The following is a 21064-nucleotide window of genomic DNA, read 5'->3' on the forward strand; positions in this document are numbered from 1 at the left end:
TCTTGAACAAATAGTGTTGGGAGATCTAGACAGCTACATGCAAAAAAGTGAAACTCAATCACCAATTTACACCATATACAAAAATAAAGTCAAGGTGGATAAAAGACTTAAATATAAGTCATGATACCATAAAAGTCCTTCAGGAGAACATAGGCAGGAAAATCTCAGATATTCCACACAGCAACATTTTCATGGACATGTCCTCTAGCACAAGGGACATAAAGGATAGAATATACAAATGAGATCTGATCAAAATAAAAAGCCTCTGGCCCTGGCTGGTGTAGCTCAATGGATTGAGTACGGGCCTGTGAACCAGACAATCTTGGTTCGATTCCCAGTCAGGGCACATACAGGGGTTGCAGGCCGGTTCCCTGCAGGCCAGTTCCCAGCAGGGGACGCATGAAAGGCAACCGTACATTGATATTTCTCTCCCTCTCTCCTTCCCTTCCCCTCTAAAGATAAATAAATAAAATCTTAAAAAAAAAAGAGAGAGAACCAACCATATGGGAAAACATATTTGCCAATGATACCTCAGACAAGGGTTTGATCTCCAAAATATATAAAGAACTCAGACAAATCCACTCTAGAAAGACAAAAAAACCCATTTAAAAAATGGGCAAAAGACTTGAACAGACACTACTCCAAGGAGGACATACAGAGGGTCCAGAGGCATATGAAAAGATGCTCAGTATTGCTAGCCAACAGAGAAATTCAAATCAAAATCACAATGAGATACCACTTCACGCCAGTGACAGTGGCCATCATAAACAAAGCAACAAACAAATGTCAGAGAGGTTGTGGAGAAAAGGGAACCCTAGTGCACTGTTGTTGGGAATGAAGGCTGGTACAGCCACTGTGGAAAACAGTATGGAATTTCCTTTTGACCCAGCAAATACACTCCTGGGATTATACCGTAAGTGTCCTGAAACACCAATTCAAAAGAACCTATGCACCCCAATGTTCACAGCAGCACAATTTACAATAGCTAAGTGTTGGAGTAACCTAAATGACCATCAGTAAATGAATGGATCAAAATAGTAGGGTACATTTACACAATGGAATACTTTGCAGCAAAAAGAAAGAAGGGACTCTGACCCTTTGGGACAGCATGGGTGGAACTGGAGAGTATTATGCTAAGTGAAATAAGTCAGGCAGTGAAAGACAAATAACATATGATCTCACCTATAGGTGGAACCTAATCAACAAAACAAACAAATAAGCAATGTATAGCTAGAGCCATTGAAATAAAGAAGAAACTGACAGTAACCAGAGGGGAGTATGGAGAGGAATAATAGGGGAATATATGGGAAGGTTTGTCAAGGAACATAAAGGACACATGGACAAAGCCACAGTGGATAAAATCATGGGTGGGAGTTGGGCATGGGTGGTATCGGGGGTAGTGGTGCAATGAAAATGGAGACAACTGTACTTGAATAACAATAAAAAAGAAGAAGAAAGAAAGAAAATTTTTAAGACTTAATAAAAAAAAGTCAGGAATACAGACACAAAAGTCCAATGTTGATATTGCATGTATATGAAATGCATTGAATAGGCAAATCCAAAGACACAGAAAGCAAATTCATGGTTGCCTGGTTCTGGGAGAGACTGCAGTGGAGAGTAACTGTTATTGGGTATGGGTTTCTTTGTGGGGGACGAAATGGTCTAAAATGTATTGTGGTGATACAATTTAGTAAGTGCTCAGGTCTGTGATCATACTAAAACACAGTGGATTACATACTTTAAAATGGTGAATTTTGTGCTATGTGAATTATATCTCAATATTTAAAAAAAGAGTCCTGGTCAAGTAGCTTATTTGGTTAGAGCACTGTCCTGATACACCGAGGCTGCAGGTTCAGTCCCCAATCAGGGCACATACAGGACTCATGGACATGAACAAGAGTGTGGTGAATGCTAGGGGAAGGAGGGGTATTAAGGGGACTAAAAAGTAATGTAAAAAATACAATAAAGATTAAAAAAAGAATAAGCACACATAAGTAGTTACAGAATAGCCATAGGAATGTAAAATACAGTATAGGAAATAGAATAGCCAAGGAATCTATACACAAGATCAATGGTGTGAAGTTTGCCTGAGGGAGAGAAAAAGAGTGAGAGAAACATCAACTGGTTGCATGTAACCACCTGCAAACAGGCATCTGGCTAGCAACCCAGGAATTGTGCCCTGACTAGGATTCAAACTGGCGACGTATTGGTTTGCAGGATGATGTCAAATCCATTGAGTCACACCAGGCAGGGATGACTTTAGTTTTAGATTTTCTATTAAGAGTACAGAAAGAAAGCCAGAAACCATGATCACTAGAGAATTTTAAAAAATGTTATTCATATATGAAAAGCATATTCATCAATTTTTTATGCTTCTCTTTTTAATTTTATTGACTATACTATTATACTTGTGATTTTCCCCTTTTGTTCCTCCTCCATCCAGCAGTCCCCACTCCCTCAGGCAATCCCCCAACCATTGTTCATGTCCATAGGTTATAAATTCTTTGGTTACTCCATTTTCTATACTGTATTTATATACCTATGGTTATTCTCAACTATGTATTTGTACTTCTTTTCCCCCCTTTTTTCTATTGTTGTTCAAGTACAGTTGTCTCCATTTTCCTCCCCACTACTGCACTCCCATCTCAGCCATCTCCACTTCCCAACCTTGACCATACCCTCCTTTGGTTTTGCCCATGTATCCTTTATACATGTTCCTGAAAACCCTTCCCCTTTCCACCCAATTATCCCCTCCCATCTCCCCTCTCATTACTGTCACTTTGGTCTTAATTTCAATGACTCTGGTTATATTTTGCTTCCTTGTTTGTTTTGTCAAATAGGTTTCACTTACAGGTGAGATTACATGGTATTTGTCCCTCACTGCCTGGCTTATTTCACTTCGCATAATGTTCTTCAGTTCCATCCATGCTGTTACAAAGGGTGAGAACTCCTTCTTTCTTTCTGCTGCATAGAGATTTACATCATGTAAATGTATCACACGTTTTTCATCCATTCATTTACTGATGGACACTTAGCTTGCTTCCAGCACTTGGCTATTGTAAATTGTGCTGCTCTGAACATTGGGGTGCATAGGATTGGTGTTTCAGGATTATTAGGGTATAATCCCAGCAGAGAAATTGCTAGGTCAAAAGGTAGTTCAATTTTTATTTTTCTGAGGAAATTCCATACTGTTTTTCACAGTGGCTGCACCAGTCTGCATTGCCACTAACACAGTTACCTAACTCTTATACTACAGTAATATTTAGGCAGTTTAAATATTCTAACTTAACTAAAATAAAAAACTATAACCCTTACAAGAGAGAATTACTTTTAAATGACAGGCATTTTCAATAGTGCTTGATTTCCAGTCCAGAACTTTTCATTATGTTTTTTCCCCCAGAAGTCTCATAAAAATACTTTCTCTCCTACTCATTTATCTAGTGTTGGACTGGATTCTTAAAAGTTATTAGTTCTTATACTTGATATCTATCTTGCTGAAAAATCCCCAAGGAGCACCCATACAGTATATATATCTGACAACATGGAAAATGACAGACCTCAGTTATATAGTTGTCCTCCTTTTATCCATGGGAGATATGTTACAAGACCCCCAGTGGATGCCTGAATCCACAGATAATACCAAATCCTATATCTACTATGCTTTTTTCCTGTATCTACATTCCTAAAATAAGTTTAATTTATAAATTTGATACAATAAGAGATTAATAATAATAATAAAATAGAACAATTATAACAATATACTTTAATAAAAATTATGTGAATATGGCATTATTAAGTAAAATAAGGGTTATTTGAATGCAAGCACTGTGATACTACAACAGTCTATCTGATAACTGACATGGCTATTAAGTGACAAACAGGAGGGTAACATATGCAGCATGGACTGATAGCTCAAATAGAGTGGCACAAAATTTTATCATGCTACTTAAAACAGCATGTAATTTTTTTCCTGAAATTTTCTATTTAATATTTTTAAACTTTGGTTGACTGTGGGTAATTGAAATTTCAGAAAGCAAAACCATGGATGAAGGGGGACTACTGTATTTAGAAGTGGTTGTTAGTTAATAATACACTAAGGCTGGTAAATATTACAATTTAAATGTCCAGGAATGAGAGAATAGCTATGGTCCATTCACACAATATATGCTTATGCAATCATTAAAACAATAAGAACACACACACACATATATATACACACACACATACATGCATATATATTATACTACTATATATTCAATATAAAAATTAAAATGAGATCAAATCTTGATATTAAAAGGTTCCTTCAAAATTAGTACTCAATCACTATGAAGGGTTCAGAACAGGCCTCCTCAAGATACATCACTTTGGCATGTAAATTATTTTGAGCTGAAGGCAATCGAGACCCTGAGGGCTCATGAGAAACTTTTACCTCACCCTTAGAGAATTTAAAATAGGGCCCTTGCCAACAATACAAGTTAGCATCAGAAATTACTTTTTATGGACCATCCACAGGGCAAACTTCTAATTGCTGAATATTTTCTCTTATAATCTTGAGAATGACCTTCCTCCCTTCTGACACGCCATGGTGTTTTACAACATTCTTAGCTAACAATATTATATATACCTAATTTGTCCTCTGTCTCTGAAATTTTCATATATGTGGAATTCCCATATGTGTATGTGTATACACATGTATAATTAAATTTGATCATCTTCTCATTAAACTGTCTCATGTATATTTCATTGTTAGACCAGCTGAAAGAACATAGAAGGTCAAAGCTTTTACTTCCTTCATGCTAAGAAACCCAGATTTTCAAATGTATTTTTCAAACATCTTAAATTTATTAATAATTTGCTTCTAATCTGTCTCTTAAAAACAAATTTTATCTGCAAAGAAACAGAGACAAACCAAAAAACCTATGAGCCTGAAAATCTTCCACTTACACAAAATATCATGCTATCAAAAAGTAAAAAAAATAAAGAACTTTGAAACCATGAAAGAAATAAAGGATTTTCTCAAAGCTATTAATGATATGTAGAGCCAGAATAAGAGGGTCAGTAGTTGTTTACAAATAGGGAATAAAAATGCATAACATTATTAATAATTTTTTCCTATTTACAAACATTTCACATAGAAATTGGAAAAGAAAACTATTCCAAGGGATACCATTTTATCATAAAAAGTGAATTCCCTATGTACATGTAGATTTAAACCCTTCACAAAAATTAACTGAAAATGGATCACAGACCTAAATGTGAAATGCAAAACTACAAAACTTCAGAAGATAACATAGAAGAAAATCTAGATAATTTTGAGTATGACCATGACTTTTTACATATAACATCAGAGGAATGATCCATGAAAGAAATCAATAAGATGGACTTCATTAAAGTTAGAAACAGTACTGCAAAAGACAATGAAAAGAGTATGAGAAGACAATCCATAAGCTGAGAAAAAATATTAGCAAAAGACACACCTGATGAAAAAATATTATCCAAGATATACAAAGAACTCTTGAAATTTGGCAATAAAACAAACAATCTGACTAAAATATGGGTCAAAGACCTTAAAAGATAACTCACCAAAAAGATATACAGATGGCAAATGAAAGAATGCACCACATCATATGTCATCAGAGAAATGCAAATTAAAACAACAATAAGATGTCAATACATGCCTATTAGAATGGCAAAATCCAGAATTCTGACAACACCAAGTACTGGGGAGGATGAAGAGCAACAAGAATTCTCATTCTTTGCTGGTGAGAATGCAAAATGGTACAGCTACGTTAGGGACAGTATGGGAGTTTCTAACAAAACTATGCATACTTTTAACATACAATCCAGTAATCACACTCTTTCCTACTTACTCATAGGAGTTGAAAACTGATGTCCACACAAAATCTGCACACAATGTTTACAGCAGCTTCATTTATGTTTGCCATAACTTAGAAGTAACCAACATATACTTCAGTAAGTGAATGAATAAATAAACTATAGTACATCTAGACAATGGAATCTATTCAATGCTAAAAAGAAATGAGCTGATAAAATAAGGTATACCTTTAAAGATGACAGCAGAGTAGGTAGAAGCTACACTAACCTCCTCCCAGGACCAAACAAGAATTATAACTAAATTATAGAAAAATTACCCTGAATGAACTGAAGACTAGCTAAAGAAAAGCCTTATAACAAAGGACTGACAGAAGAAGCCACATCAAGACTGGTAGGAAGTATGGAGTTGCAAATGGGCTGGCCTGGTTTCTACAATCATCGGCTGAAGTTCTAGAGAGATATTATCAGAGGCAGTAGGGTTCCCCCTGAGAAGTATGGCGTCTAACCCCCAAGCCAGGCTCCTCAGCCTAGAGCACCAGAACCAGGAAAGGTGCCCACATAATATTCGGCTATGAAAAGCAGCAGGGTTTCTATCTAGTAGGAAGAGAGGTTAGAGATGCACCTACGCTCTTAAAAGGGCAACATACAAAATTTCATTTTCAGTCACTTACCCTAGGCTCTGGCAGAGGGAAGACAGAGTGGAATAGAGCCAAGTGAAGAGAATGTGGGCTTGGTGGCTCTGGGCAGAGAGTTGAGGAATCAGCCACCAGGATCCCTGTAATGAGTCATACCTCCATACTTCAAAAGCCATCTTTCTTGGGCAGAGCACTCCCCTCCACGCAACATCAGCCTGGAGGGAAGAAAAGCCCCACCTGTCGGGATCCCTCTGGCTGTATCCTGCTGAGCTTCAGCCCTGATGAGCAATACAGCTGGAGGCTCTTTTTAGGGACTAAGCTTCACAGGCAGCCTACAGGCAGAGGCAGATCGCTGGGTGAACTGAGACTTTTGCTTACACAACTACAGGCCTGGTGTTGGTCAAAGTTGGCCTTGGGGAGCAGCTTGGTCCTTTCCACAGGCAGCCAGGCCCAGCAGAGGAAGCCACACACCGTAGATCACTGAGACCTTAAAACAAGTTCAATCACAAACAGTGTCTGACACAGACCTGCAACAGAGTTCCTCTGAAGAAGCCCACACTCAACATACCCAGTGGCCAACTTCAGACAAAAGCAGCAGAATCTAATAAGCTGCACAAGCAACATATCCACAGGGTGATTTCAACAGGCACCAAACCATGCTGAGGCAAACTCCACTTTGAGTGATCAGCACCTGCACAACAGCTTGCACACTGTGTTGGGGGTTGAACCTCACATAGCCAGCCTAAAAAAATAATCTCATGCCAGAATGGGCCAACAGTAATCGAGACTCAAATTACAACAAGAGGGCCCACATAACATACATGCACAGGCACCCTTCTTAGAGCACCCAGCTCAGGTGATCAGGAACACTGCACCATTGGTACCACAGGACATCTAGAGCATAAGGCCACCCTTCCAAGAACGGTAGTCATAGCAGATCTACCTACACAAAAACAAACACAAACAGGCAGCCAAAATGGGGAAATAAAGACAGTCCCCAAATGAAAGAATAGGGGAATTATCCAGAAAAAGAGATAAATGAAATGGAGCATGCAATTTATCAGATATAGAGTTCAAAGTAATGAGTATAAGGATGTTTAACAGCATAAAAAAGTACATAGAAACCATAAAAAAAAGACCAGTGAGAAACAAAGAATGCAATATCTAAAATGAAGAATACACTGGAAGGAATAAACAGTAGGTCAGAAGAAGAAGAGGATCAAATAAACAATTTGGAAGTCAAGGCAGGAAAAAAAAGCCCAATAAAAGCAGCAAAAAGAAAAAAAGAATTTAAAAATATGAGGATAGTTTAAAAAACCTGTGGGAAAACATGAAATGAACCAACATCCAAAATATAGGGATACCGGAAGGAGAAGAGAGTGAGCAAGAAATCAAAAACCTATTTGAAGAAATAATGACTAAAAACTTCCCTAACCTAGAGAAATAAAAAGATACACAGGTCCAGGAAGCACTGACAGTCCCAAATAAGAGGGACCCAAAGAGGCTCACAATAAGCCACATCATAACCAAAATGGCAAAGGTTAAAGACAAGGAGAGAATCTTAAAAGCCACAAGAGAAAAACAGTGAGTTACCTACAAAGGAGTTGCCCGAGACTGTCAGCTGGTTTCTCAACAGAAACATTTCAGGCCAGAAGGAGTTAGCATGAAATATTTAAATTCTTGAAAGGCAAGAACCTACAACAAAGGCTACTTTACACAGTAAGCTATCATTTATAATTGAATGAACAATAGAGAACTTCCCAGACTAAAATAAAAAAACCTAAAAGAGTTTGTTACCACAAAACCAGTATTACAGCAAATGTTAAAGGGCTTTATTGTGGAAAAAGAAGGGGAAAGAGGAAGAGGAGGAGAGACAAAGGAACATAGTTAAAAAATAAAATGACAATAAAACACGTATCTATCAATACTTAATTTTAACGTAAATGGTGCGAATGTTCCAATCAAAAGATGTATCTGAATGGATAAGAAAACAAGACCCATATATTATATATACTCTTCAGGAAACCCACCTCAGAATAAAAGATACACACAGACTAAAAGTAAAGGAATGAAAAAAGGGAACTTCCGCCAAGATGGAGGCGGGAACACTTTTCATCCTCGCACAACCAAATCTAAAAACAACAAAGTTTTAACAACAATAAACACAACCAAACCACACAGAAAATCAAATATGGAGTCCGAAAATAACCGACCACTCAGCTAAACTGGTGAGAGGGGTGAAACCAGCAGCAGAGCCAGTCAGGCAAAAAGATCCAGGTGGTGCACAGGCAGCCAGGGGCACGGATCCCAGGTGCGGGCTAGCTAAGGGTGGAACCCAGGGAAGAGGCGCTGCTGGCTGTCTGCAGTCGGTCCTGTATTTGCACGCAGATAAACCAGTGAAGAGGCCAGCGTTGAGACAGATCTCCCAGGCCCCAGCGACTGGCGCAAGGAGGCAGACTTGCATATTTGTGCTGGAATAAGCAGGCAGGGGCTAGCGGTGAGGCAGACTGGGCCAGCGGAGAGGACCACCATTGCTCCCTCTCTGACCCCGCCCCCACATAGAGTCGCAAACCTGTGACCTGGGTGGCCCCGCCCCGGTAAACACCAAGGCGCCTCTCCTCCTACATAACAGGCACAAATAGATCAAAACATGGCTCAAGAACAACTCAGAGCCCCAGAGCCAATAAATCTAAGTGAACAAGAAATAGCCAAACTTTCAGATGCACAGTTCAAAACACTGGTGATCAGGATGCTCACAGAACTGGTTGATTTTAGTCACAAATTAGAGGAATATATGAAGGCTAAACTAATTGAAATGAATAGAAATGCACAGGAAACAGATAGTAATGGAAAAGAAACTGGGACTCAAATCAAAGGAGTGGACCAGAAAGAGAAAGAAAATGACCAAACATAAAAAGGATGAAGAAACAAGAATTCAAAAAAATGAGGAGAGGCTTAGGAACCTCCAGGACATCTTTACACACTCCAACATCCAAATTATAGGGGTACTAGAAGGGGAAGAGGAACACCCACAACTGGAACACTTATTTGAACAAACAATAAAGGAGAACTTCCCCAATCTGGCAAAGGAAATAGACTTCCAGGAAATCCAGGAAGCTCAGAGAGTCCCAAAGAAGTTGGACCTAAGAAGGAACACACCAAGGCACATCATCATTACATTAGCCAAGATGAAAATGAAGGAGAGAATCCTAGAAGCAGCAAGAGCTAAGGGGACAGTCACCTACAAAGGAGTGCCCATCAGACTGTCAGCAGATTTCTCAAAAGAGACCTTTCAGGCAAGAAGGGGCTGGAAAGAAGTATTCCAAGTCATGAAATCCAAAGACCTACAACCAAGATTGCTCTATCCAGCAAAACTTTCATTTAGAATAGGACAGATAAAGTGCTTCTCAGATAAGATCAAATTCAAGGAGTTCATCATCACCAAGCTCTTACTATATGAAATGTTAAAGGGACTTACCTAAGAAAAAGAAGATAAAAAAGATGAACAATGAAAGGACAGCAAACTCACAGTTATTAACAACCACACTTAAAACAAAAGCAAATTAAGAGGACAGCTAGATCAGGAGTGAACCATAGAAATGAAGATCACATGGAGGGTTAGCAACAGGGGAGTGGGAGAAGGGGGGAGAAGGTACAGAAAATAAGTAGCATAGACAGTAGATAGAAAATAGATAGGGGGGAGAGTAAGAATAGTAGGGAAAATATAGAATCTAAAGAACTTGAGACACGTGTTCATGAACTAAAGAGGGGAGAATGGTGGGGGAGGGGTGTGCAGGGTGGAGGGGAACAGAGGAGGGGAAATAGAACAAATGTAATGGCATAATCAATAAAAAAGTTAAAAAAAAGAAAAAAGATATCTCATGCAAATGAAAAGGAAAAAAAGCTGGGGTAACAATACTTATATTTGATAAAATAAACTTTAAAACAAAAGCTATAGTGAGAGACAAAGAGGGACACTACATAGTGATAAAGGGAGTAATCTAACAAGAAGATATAACTCTAGTTAACATGTATGCATCCAACATAGGAGCACCTAAATATGTAAAGCAAATCTTGATGGACATAAAGGGAGAGACTGACAAAAACACAATCATAGTAGAGGATTTTAACACTCCATGGACATCAATAGATGGATTTTACCATCCAATGATGGTAAGAAAATCAGCAAGGAGAGAGCAGTTTTAAATGACACACTAGAGCAAATGGATTTAATTGATATCTTCAGAGCATTTCTCCTCAAAGCAGCAGAATGTATTCTTTTCAAGTGTACATGGAACCTTTTCTAGTATAAACCACATTAGGATACAAAACAAGTCTCAATAAATTTAAGAATATTGAAATCATACCAAGCATCTTTCTGACCATATTGCTATGAACCTAGAAAGCAATTTAACAAAAAGAAAACTGAAAAACACATCAAGTCAAGGAAGCTAAATAACATGTTACTAACCAATGGATGAGTTAACAATGACATCAAGTAAGAAATCAAAAAATATCTTGAAATGAAAATGAGAACACAACAACTCAAAATCTGTGAGAAACGCATAGCATTACAGGCCTAACTCAAGAAACATGAAAAAGCTCAAATAAACCATCTAACTTGACCTGACTAGTGTGGCTCAGTGCATTGACTGTCACCTGCAAACCAAAAGGATGCCAGTCTGATTCTCAGTCAGGGCACATGCCTTCTTTATGGGCCAGCTCACCTGTTGTGGGCATATAAGAGGCAACCAATCAATGTTTCTCTTGTACATAATGTTTCTCTCCCTCTCTTTCTCCATCCCTTCTCCTCTCTCTAATAATAATTAAATAAAATATTTTTTAAATAAAAAATAAATAATCTAACTTTTAAAGAAACTTGGAAAAGAACAAGAAACAAACCTCAAAGTGAGTAGAAGGAAATAATAAAAATCAGAACAGAAATAAACAAAATAGCATCTAATAAAACAATGCAAAAGATAAACAAATACAACAACTGATTCTTTGAAAAGATAAACAAGATTGACAAAACTTTACACTGACTCACAAAGATAAAAGGAAAGAGAATCTAAACAAGTAAAATTAGAAATGAAAGTGGAGAAATAACAATTAATACCAAAGAAACAGAGGATTGAAAGAAAATATTATAAACAACTATATGCAAACAAGTTGGACAATCTAGACGAAATGGATAAATTCCTAGAAATATACAATCTTCCAAAACTAAATCAAGAAGAATCAGAGAATGTGAATAGACAGATTATACCTATGAAATTGAAGTAGTAATAAGAATAATAAACTCCCAACAAACAATAGCCCTGGACCAGATAGGTTCACAGGTGAAGTTTACAAAATATTACAAGAAGAACTAACCTATCCTTTTCAAACTATTCCCAAAAATTCAAGAGAAGACTCCTAAGCTCATTTTATGAGAACAGCATTATCCTAATTCCAAAACCAAGTAAAGAAACTACAATGAAAGAAAATTATAGGTCACTATCTCTGATGAATATAGATGCTGAAATCCTCAACAAAATACTAGCAAACAATCCAGCAATACATTAAAAAGATTATACACCAAGATTAAGTGGGATTTACTCCAAGGATGCAAGGTTGATACAATATCTGCAAATCAGTAAACATAGTACACCACATAAACAAAATGAAAGATAAAAACCACACAATCATATAAATAGAAGCATTTGATAAAATCCAATACCCACTTATGATAAAAATTCTCAGCAAAATGGGATTACAGGGAACAATCTTTAATGTAATAAAGGCCATATATGACAAACCTATAGCCAACATCATAATCAAGGGGCAAAAACCATGAGTTTTCCCCTTCAGATTGGGAACAATGCAGGGGCATCTACTTTCACTAATATTACTCAACATAGTACCAGAAGTCATAGCCCAACGATAAGACAAGAAGAAATAAAAGGTACCCAAACTGAATAGGAAGAAGTAAAACTGTCATTATTTGCAGACGACATGATACAGTATGTAGAGAGCCCTAAATATTCCACTAAAAAACTACTAGTACCGATAAATGAATTCAGTAAAGTAACCAGCTACTAAATACATATCCAGAATTCAGCTGCACTTTTATATGCCAATAATAAACTATCAGAAAGGGAATCTGAGGAAACAATCTCATTCACAATTACTTCAAAATAACAAAATACCCAGGAATAAATTTAACCAAGGATGTAAAAGACTTGTACTTAGAAAATTGTAAGAGACTAAAGAGAAACTGAAGAAAATACAAATAGAAGTACACACATTATTCATGGTTAGGAAGAATTAACATCATTGAAATGTCCCTGCCACCCCAAGCAATGTACAGATTTAATGTAATTCCTATCAAGATACCAATGACATATTTCACTGAACTAAAACAAATATTCCAAAAATTTATATGTAATCACAAAAAACTCTGCATACTAACTGCAATTTTGAAAAAGATGAACAGAATTAGAGGATACATGCTACCTAATATCAAACTATACTAAGGTCATAGTAATTAAAACAGCATGGTACTGGCATACAAACAGACATATAGATCAATGGAACACAATAGAGAGACCAGATATAAACCTATTCCTTAATAGCACATATCTGTCCAATTTTCTAAACACTATTTATTGGACAGATATGTGCAAAAAGTGATACTAAACCACCTTCTTTCACCACACACAATAATGAACTCAAAATGGATTAAAGACTTTAATGTTATGTTGGAAACCATGAAAATCCTAGAAGAAAACAGGTGGTAAGATCTCAGACATTTCCTGTAATGGTATGTTTTCTGCCGTATCTCCTCAGGTGAGGGAAACAAACAAAAAATAAAAGCAAATGGGACTACATCAAACTAAAAAGTTTTTGCACAGCAAAGTAAACCATCAAAACGAAATGACAATCCACTGAATGGAAGAACATATTCTTCAATACATCTGAAAAGGGTATATATCAAAACTGTATAAAAAAACTTACAGAACCCAACACAAAAATACACAATCGAATTTAAAAATGGGCAAAGGAACTGTATAGACACTTCTCCAAAGAGGACACACAAATGGCCAATAGACATGAAAAGATGAGCAATGTCACTAATCATCAAAGAAATGCAAATTAAAACCACAATGAGAAATCACCTCATACCTGTCAGAATGGCTATCATAATAAAATTAACAAACAACAAGCACTGGTGAGGACATGGAAAAAAGGGAACCTTTGTGCACTATTGGTGGGAATGCAGATTGGTGCTGCCACTGTGGAAGCCTGTATGGAGTTACCTTAAAAATTTAAAAATGGAACTGAGACAGCATAGGGATTGGGCCAGGAATGGAGAATATCCAGTGGCCAGTGAAGCCAAGTTAAAATGAGGTAGTCAGAAAAAACTTGGGATGAACTCCACTCCTCCACTCCCTCCTCAAAATGCAGTAGTAGTTGATTTTTATCTCCCTCTAAATGCCTTCTTAAACTACTGACCTGCAAGCACAGCTGATCAAGGTTTGACCAATGTACAACTTTCCTAGGGTGGTGGTAATGAGCAGTACACCATCTTGTCCTCAAATGGGCAGGCATGGACATAATTACCAGGAACTCAGTTGAAAAAGGAAGTCACCCAACCCTTGGTGACAAGCCTGCTTTGTCCCCAGCTTATAAAAGCAGCCAAGCAAAGCCCGCACCCTCCACCTTCAGTCAATTTGGAGGACCCTACTTTCCTCTGTGCTGCTTCAAACATAAGCTTAATAAAATGTCTGGAAATTTCTCCATAGTTTCCTTTAATTTCTAGTTTGTGAAACCCAAGTACCCCAATGCTGGTAACACCTCCATCCAACTTGACTTTCTGACTTTTGAACCACAAATTCTCACTCCTCCAAGATTTTCCATATGGAGTCCCTTGGCTTCACAAATGTAGAGGAAAGACTATTCCATGACATCACCGCATGTCCTACAACCAGGACCTGGATCAGATGGATGTTATTTTCTGAAACCCCCCCTTACAGGCTGCCTGATGATCACTCATTTTATTCTGACATAAATAAGCAATCCCTCCCCTAACTCTTGCTATGTGCTGGTTCTTGTTGTCTTCACCTGGTCGAACATGTAAAGGAATTCCTGTACCTGGTATCATTCATGTGCTTATACCTATGACTATCCACTCCTTTACCTTATATAATTCTCTGTCACCTGCCAAGTAGCAAGGGGCCATTTGTACTGTAGTCATCTAAGACACACCCTGTATATAAGCTTCCTTTAATAAACTCTATTAATTACCATACTAAAGTGGCCAGCCTCTTTCTACACTCTTTCCCCGGCTCTCCACTTCCAGAGGTAGATTTTCAGTCTCAGGGTTTTTCATTGAGTCTGTGTGTACAAACAGTAAATACAAACTCATTCTTCATGTGTCAGTGAAAATGCAACCTACCCTTTGAATCCTTCCCTCATTTCCACATTTAGAAACTACCCCTCAGTCTTCGATCTTGGTAGCATCTCTGCTTGTATTTTGTAATTGACTCCACCATCTAATTGTATCTTATTTGTTTAAATGCTTTGTTTTTGTCCCTATTAGAAAATAAAGACTATATCTTTTCTTTTTGTATATACAGTGCCAAGCATACAAATTCATCCACAGTAAAAAATGAAAAATGAAAAAGAAAAGAAGATGGTTACTAATGGCCTCACAATGTGAGAATTTAAAGATTTACAAAGTTTTTCTGTGAAAAATCTGAAGAAAAACCTCACCATAGACTTTTTGGCAAGTTGAAAACTTCAATAAGCATATGCAAAATACAAGTACAATTTTATAAAAGGAAAAAAACCCTTATGCTTAAAAAAGATTGAAGGGAAACACCAAAATGTTAAAAGTGATGTTGTTAGAGTGGTGAGAAGCCACAGGTAACTCTTCCCCCTTTTCCTCTGTTTTCAAAAATGTCTTAAATGCTTAATCTAATCTATACTATTTTCCATAATGACTTTGGCCCCCTAAAAATTAATGACAATTCTAAACTTCCAAATCTATCAAACCAAAATGGTGAGAACCATGATATTCCATACATGGAAAAAAATGATGAGAACATAGCACCCTGCCATACTAAGGGCAGGAGAAAGAAAAGATATAGACTGACTATACTTCTAATACATTGGCTTTTATTATTATTCTTCCAGTATATTCCTAACCTGTTTTGATCACTTCTTTTGAGATCCAAAAAAAAAAGAAGAAAAGAAAAGAGACTATTTACATGAAATGATTGCATTCTTAGATTACCTATTACAACAGTATATGCTAAGGGTTATACCAGGTAAAATAAGTCATGGTCTCTATTTTCAAGCAATTTACAGTTTGGTGAGAAAAGGGAAAAACCACCCAGATGAAATGTAAACAGTATACAACTGAGTGATAAATTATGTGGTACAGGTAATAATCTAATTGGCCTAATGAACATATAAATACCATTAATATTTGATAAACATAGCACAGTCAGAGATGGTAACTGTTCTATTTTTAGATTGAAAAAATGAGCTATTTCAGCCACAAGTTACAAATATCACACTCAACTATAAAGATATTTTGCAAATCGTAAGGTTTTTTAGTTCATTTTTGACATAAACTGGAGCAATAAAATAAAAATTTAGACCATAGCTTTTCTAAATAGTTAGAATTATCTAAGAAAAATATATACCTGAGATTTTTGTCTTTGGGCTTCTACTGCTGGGAAGAGCTCCATCCAGAGACTGAGCAGAGTGAAAAGGTTAACTTTAGAAAGCCTTGGTATTTGACCTACAAAAGAGAAGGCAGACACTTTAAAATGTTGCTAATGACTTAAATAGGAACTAAGCTCAATACCACTTGGGTGCTGCAGCTTTTAGTTCAGCTGCTTTAGCAGGAAGAAGAGAAGAAGGATAAAAGAACAAGAGAATCAAAATGCTTTTTTATTAGGAAACTGGCCACCACCTCACTTGTAGTGACCTCCTCTGGCACTTTCCAAAGTTAAGACCTCTTTCTCCAGCCCTCACACAGCTGGGGGAACAAAAAGATACCAGCTATGGGAACAATCCAAGAAAGTTATGAAAGGTCTTTGCATCTTGTCATTATTGAGCAAGTTTTTCTTTCTTTTTTAAAAATTGTTGACACTATTACAGATGTACTCCATCTCCCCTCCTCTTTTTCCCTTTCCACCCAACCCCCCTCCACCTCACCCCAACCTTCACCACATTGTTGTCTGTGACAGTGGGCTATGCATATATGTTCTTTGGCTGGCTTTTCTGTGGACTGTGGTGTTGCAGCAATGACAGTGGTTACAGTATGGTAACAGTATGCTTTACCCTTTACAGAGAATAAAGCATGTGAGATATAGGAAAGCGTGATGTATGGTTGTGGACAGCAGGACCAATAAAATGGGGTTGGTTGGGTCAAAATAGGATAAAGTATATAAAATAAGATGGCATCACTCATGTCAACCAAGATGGCTGCCAACCAACCATAACATTTAACTCAGGAAGGAAACTATCTAAGTCAGCCAGGCACACTGCCAAATGCCTGTCAGGGCAGCACATCCAAGACATGGACACACCTATTCATAGAGCGCTGGGAGCTACTTGCCGGGAGCCATGGAATCTCCCAGTTTAAGTGCCATGTTTTCAGGTATAATTGGGGTGGGCTTCAGACGACCACGGAGACAGCTGAGCTCTACACACCAAGGTGCTGTCCCACACCGTGCTGATCTCCTGACTGCTGTGCCGCCCACTTGGTTCCAGAAATTCTGCCTTGTAAGTCACAGATGGCTCCCCAGCCTATTATGGTGTCTCCCCTGTGCCCTTCAGTTTCCTTAACCCCCAATTCTCTTGTGTGATGTTATTATTGTCACTAGGTTAGTACAGGTTTGGACTGAATATACATTAATAAAAGCTGAGTGAATAGCATAGACACCTGTGTTGGTTCCCTGTTATTTCTCTATAACAGGGACTGTTATAGAGAAATATAACAGCCAGGGTCACCTGTGGGACTAGTGCTCCTACAGGCGGCTGGGCGCTTTCGGTTCTTAAGGCCTGGATCAGACCACAGGAGCGGGAATCAAAGCCTGGCTTATAGGAAAGACTATGTGGCGAAACACTTGCTCGCCACAATTATTTGTAAATCAAGTCAAAAGCACGGCTTGGGGAATTTTCAGGCTCGGGGAATTTCCAGGCTCATCACTCTCCGAGATGCCAGCTATAGGTCCAGGGAGGAAAAGTAAATTGGGGAGGGGCGGGGGGCGTTGAGCACGCTATTTCAAAAGCTGGTGCACCCAGACCAGCGAATCCCGCTGAATGAAGCACGGAGGTGCCCAGGAGGGAATGAGACATCCAGGGGTAGAACTACTAGCGAAGGGGAAGGCAGGGAACCTGGATTTGAACGGGCCGCAGAAAAACAGGATACAGCAAAACGCTGTGGTGGTGGGAGCAGTCTGAAGCACTCACCGATCATGCTGTCAGTCTGGGTGCTGACTGACCGCCCGGCCCCCGCGCTCTCCAGATCTTGCATCTGCCCTGCTTCTTTCATCCCAAACCTAGCGGTCCCTGCAGCCCAGAAAATCTCTCGCTATTAGGCATGATCTTGGTCCCACACGCTCCACCTCCCCGCTCTGCCCAGATGCTATATACAAAAGCCAACTGGTCTCAGCCAGATGACATAAGCAGCCCGACTGCCACTTCCGGGCGCTTCGTGTGACGTCATAGCAAGGCGGAACACAGGGGTGAGGGCTCCCCGTCCCGAGGGCAAGTGGTTGGGTAGGATACTCTATACGGTAAATCATCTGGGGTCGGTTTTTGGCTGTCTTGGTATTTGGCTATCTTCCTTGGTTTTGCCGAAGTAAGGTTGGGGGAAGATGTCAACTTGAAGTCCCAGGTTTCCCTAGGTTTGATGAGGCCTGCTCAGACTTGAGTTTGGGTCAGAGAAGGAATAGGAATGGAAACCTACCCTACCTGTCATGGTCAAGGCCATAGAAAATCTCTGAAGGAAAAGGGATAGGAACTGGGAGATCCAGGTAGCTGTTAACATCCTGAAAAAGAATATACCTACCAAGAAGGACTCCTGGTGGCCAACTGGGCACAAATTTAGTAGCAGTGCCCAGCAGCCATTTCTAAACGGGCCTCTCTTGCAATGGCAATGGCACTTCAAGGAGATGACTACCCTAACTAACTTCCTGCCTGCACTGTGTTCCTACCATCTGAGCCAGCCCTTATAAAGGAGTTTCTGGAATCGTATTTCATCCAATAAGACTGAGACTTTCCCCTAAAGAATAGGAGCTGGACAGCTATATCCTTATTAGTATTTGCACTGACCAATCAGGACAGTGCTTTTTTGGGACACTAAAATTTCAGGGGTTTGAAGTCCTCATTTGCAATCAAGGACACAGGCAGCTCCCCTCTGACTCAGAGTATACTTTCCTTTTCCACCAAAGATGGAAGACTGGATTTCCCCAGCTGAGTGAAACACCTAGTGGCCTTACTGCTTTATAATTGAGCTGTAACAATGTTGAGCTGTGCTGTTCCACAGCAGTGCTGTATTGCATTTGGGCTGTTTGCACCGAATAAAGTTTCCTTCTTCATCACACCTCAAAAATGGGGATTTCTGCTGACATTGAATTGGCACCAACAAACATTGGTTGACAGCTTCTTACCAAACACATAAAGACATTAAGAGGTGGAACTGTGATTATGAGAGGTGAGGGTAGGAGGAGACAGCAAGCAGCCCCTAGAATATCTGAGAAGTACCTGACATTGTAGATTTATAAGTATTGAAGTCGTGACTCAAAATGAAGATCCTGCCTCACTGTGACTCAGCCCAGTTTCTATCACCAACTCATTCTGTTATCACAATTTGAAATATTGACAAATAAGACATAAAAACTGCTTTTGGAAAGCAAAAGCTGAATGTTATTAAAGTACATTATTTTGTAAAGAAATGATGTGAAGAATCCAATGTTGAAGGGTATGGGTCTGGTTCATTAATTTTCACTACTGTGTAGTATTTCATTGTAGCTATATACCACAATTTATCCATATTTGAGCTTAAAGACTTTTTCACCATCTCCAACTTTATGTTATTGAAAACAGTGCTGCTGCCATAAAGACTTTGCTATTTCCTTATGTTCTCATAAAAGCATTTCTTTAAAGACTGTACTTAAGAGTAGAATTTTTGTGTTGTTACTATCAATTTACCAGATAATGCTGAAAAGTTATACAAAAAATTATACCAATTTATTACACAACTCTATATCCCCACTAATTCTTGTTATTGTCAAGCTTTTAATGTTTGCCAATTTGATTTGCATAAAAGGGTATCATGATTTTGATTTTCCAATTTTTTAAATTAAATTTATTGGGGTGACATTGGTTAACAAAATTATATGGGCCTCAAATATACAATTCTATAATATATCATCTGTATATTGCATTGTGTGTTTACCACCCACCTCATTTTTACTTTTGTTGAACATCTTGTCATATATTGGTTGGTCATACATGTGTCCTCTCTATGAAATACCCATTAACCACTTTTCTACATCGTTTTTTTTATTTCTTTATTCATTTTTAAGAATTCTTTATATATTATGGATATTAATTCTCAGTTGGGTGTACATATGATAAATGTCCTCTCCCTATTTGCCACTTGTTTTTTTACTTTATGTCTTTCGGTATACATTTTTTATTTTAATATGTCAAACAGCAATCATTTTCATTACCGGGTTTTATAACTCAGTATCTTTTAAAAAATGTTTCCTACCCAAAGTTACAAAGATATCCTTTCACATTTTCTCTGATAGTCATTAGGTTGTCCTTTCACATTTGCATCCTTCATGTAGAATTTATTTTTGTGTATGATGTGAAGTAGTGGTCTGATTTTTTTTTCGTTTGGATAATCAATTATCCTAGAACTATTTTGCCACTGATCTTCAATGTCACCTTTCTCATAAATCAAATTTCCATATATACATGAGTCTGTTTCTGGCTTTAAAATGTATATTACTGATTTATTACAATACTCCCTCAGAAAACACCTTTTATTTTCTTCAGAGAAATATTGGATATTTTTGGCCCTTTAATCTTCCATGTAAGTTTAAAAATCATATTGTCAAGACTTTCCGCCAAGATGGAGGCATAGGTGGAAACTCTGTACCTCCACACAGAACCAAATTTAAGGACAACAAAGATTTAGAAACAAAAATATAATCAGAACAGACAGAAAATTGAACTGTACCAAAGTCTGACAATAATGAACCATTCATCCCCACCGGCAAGAGGGGCAGAGTCAGCAGCCAGCAGTGAGGGGTCCTGGCAGGAAAAGACGGTGGTTGGCAGACCCAGGTGCGGGGAGGAAACAAGCAAACCCAATGAGGTGTGCAAGGCGGTTGGCTGACTGTGGACACACATTTGAGCACAGATGAAACAGGCAAAAAATGGACAGTGAGACAGACCATGCAACGTAGGGCCCCAGTGATGGGAAATAAAGCCTTACAGCATTGATTGAAAAAAGCTTGCCATGATTGAAGTGCCAGGAGAGGATCCTAGCCTCACAGGACAGTTTGTTGGAGAGACCCACT

General features: G+C 38.3%; 1 protein-coding gene across 4 annotated transcripts in view; it reads right to left on the reverse strand.

Moving 5' to 3' along the window:
• The window catches only part of CDADC1 (cytidine and dCMP deaminase domain containing 1), a 77148-nt gene extending 59024 nt beyond the window's left edge, over window positions 1–18124 (reverse strand). For all 4 annotated transcript variants that reach the window (XM_037139005.2, XM_053665433.1, XM_037139006.2 and 1 more), the window contains exons 1-2: window positions 17940–18124; window positions 16163–16260 (exon numbers count right to left, since the gene is read on the reverse strand). In XM_037139005.2, the coding sequence (XP_036994900.1) occupies window positions 16163–16260; window positions 17940–18021 (180 nt within the window). In that variant the 5' untranslated portion in view covers window positions 18022–18124. The remainder of the gene's footprint in view (window positions 1–16162; window positions 16261–17939) is intronic.
• Between the last annotated feature and the right edge of the window lie 2940 nt (window positions 18125–21064).

This window comes from Artibeus jamaicensis, unplaced genomic scaffold (assembly GCF_021234435.1).
Source record: "Artibeus jamaicensis isolate MK-2021 breed Jamaican fruit bat unplaced genomic scaffold, CSHL_Jam_final contig_414, whole genome shotgun sequence".
NCBI classification, from domain to species: Eukaryota; Metazoa; Chordata; class Mammalia; order Chiroptera; family Phyllostomidae; genus Artibeus; species Artibeus jamaicensis.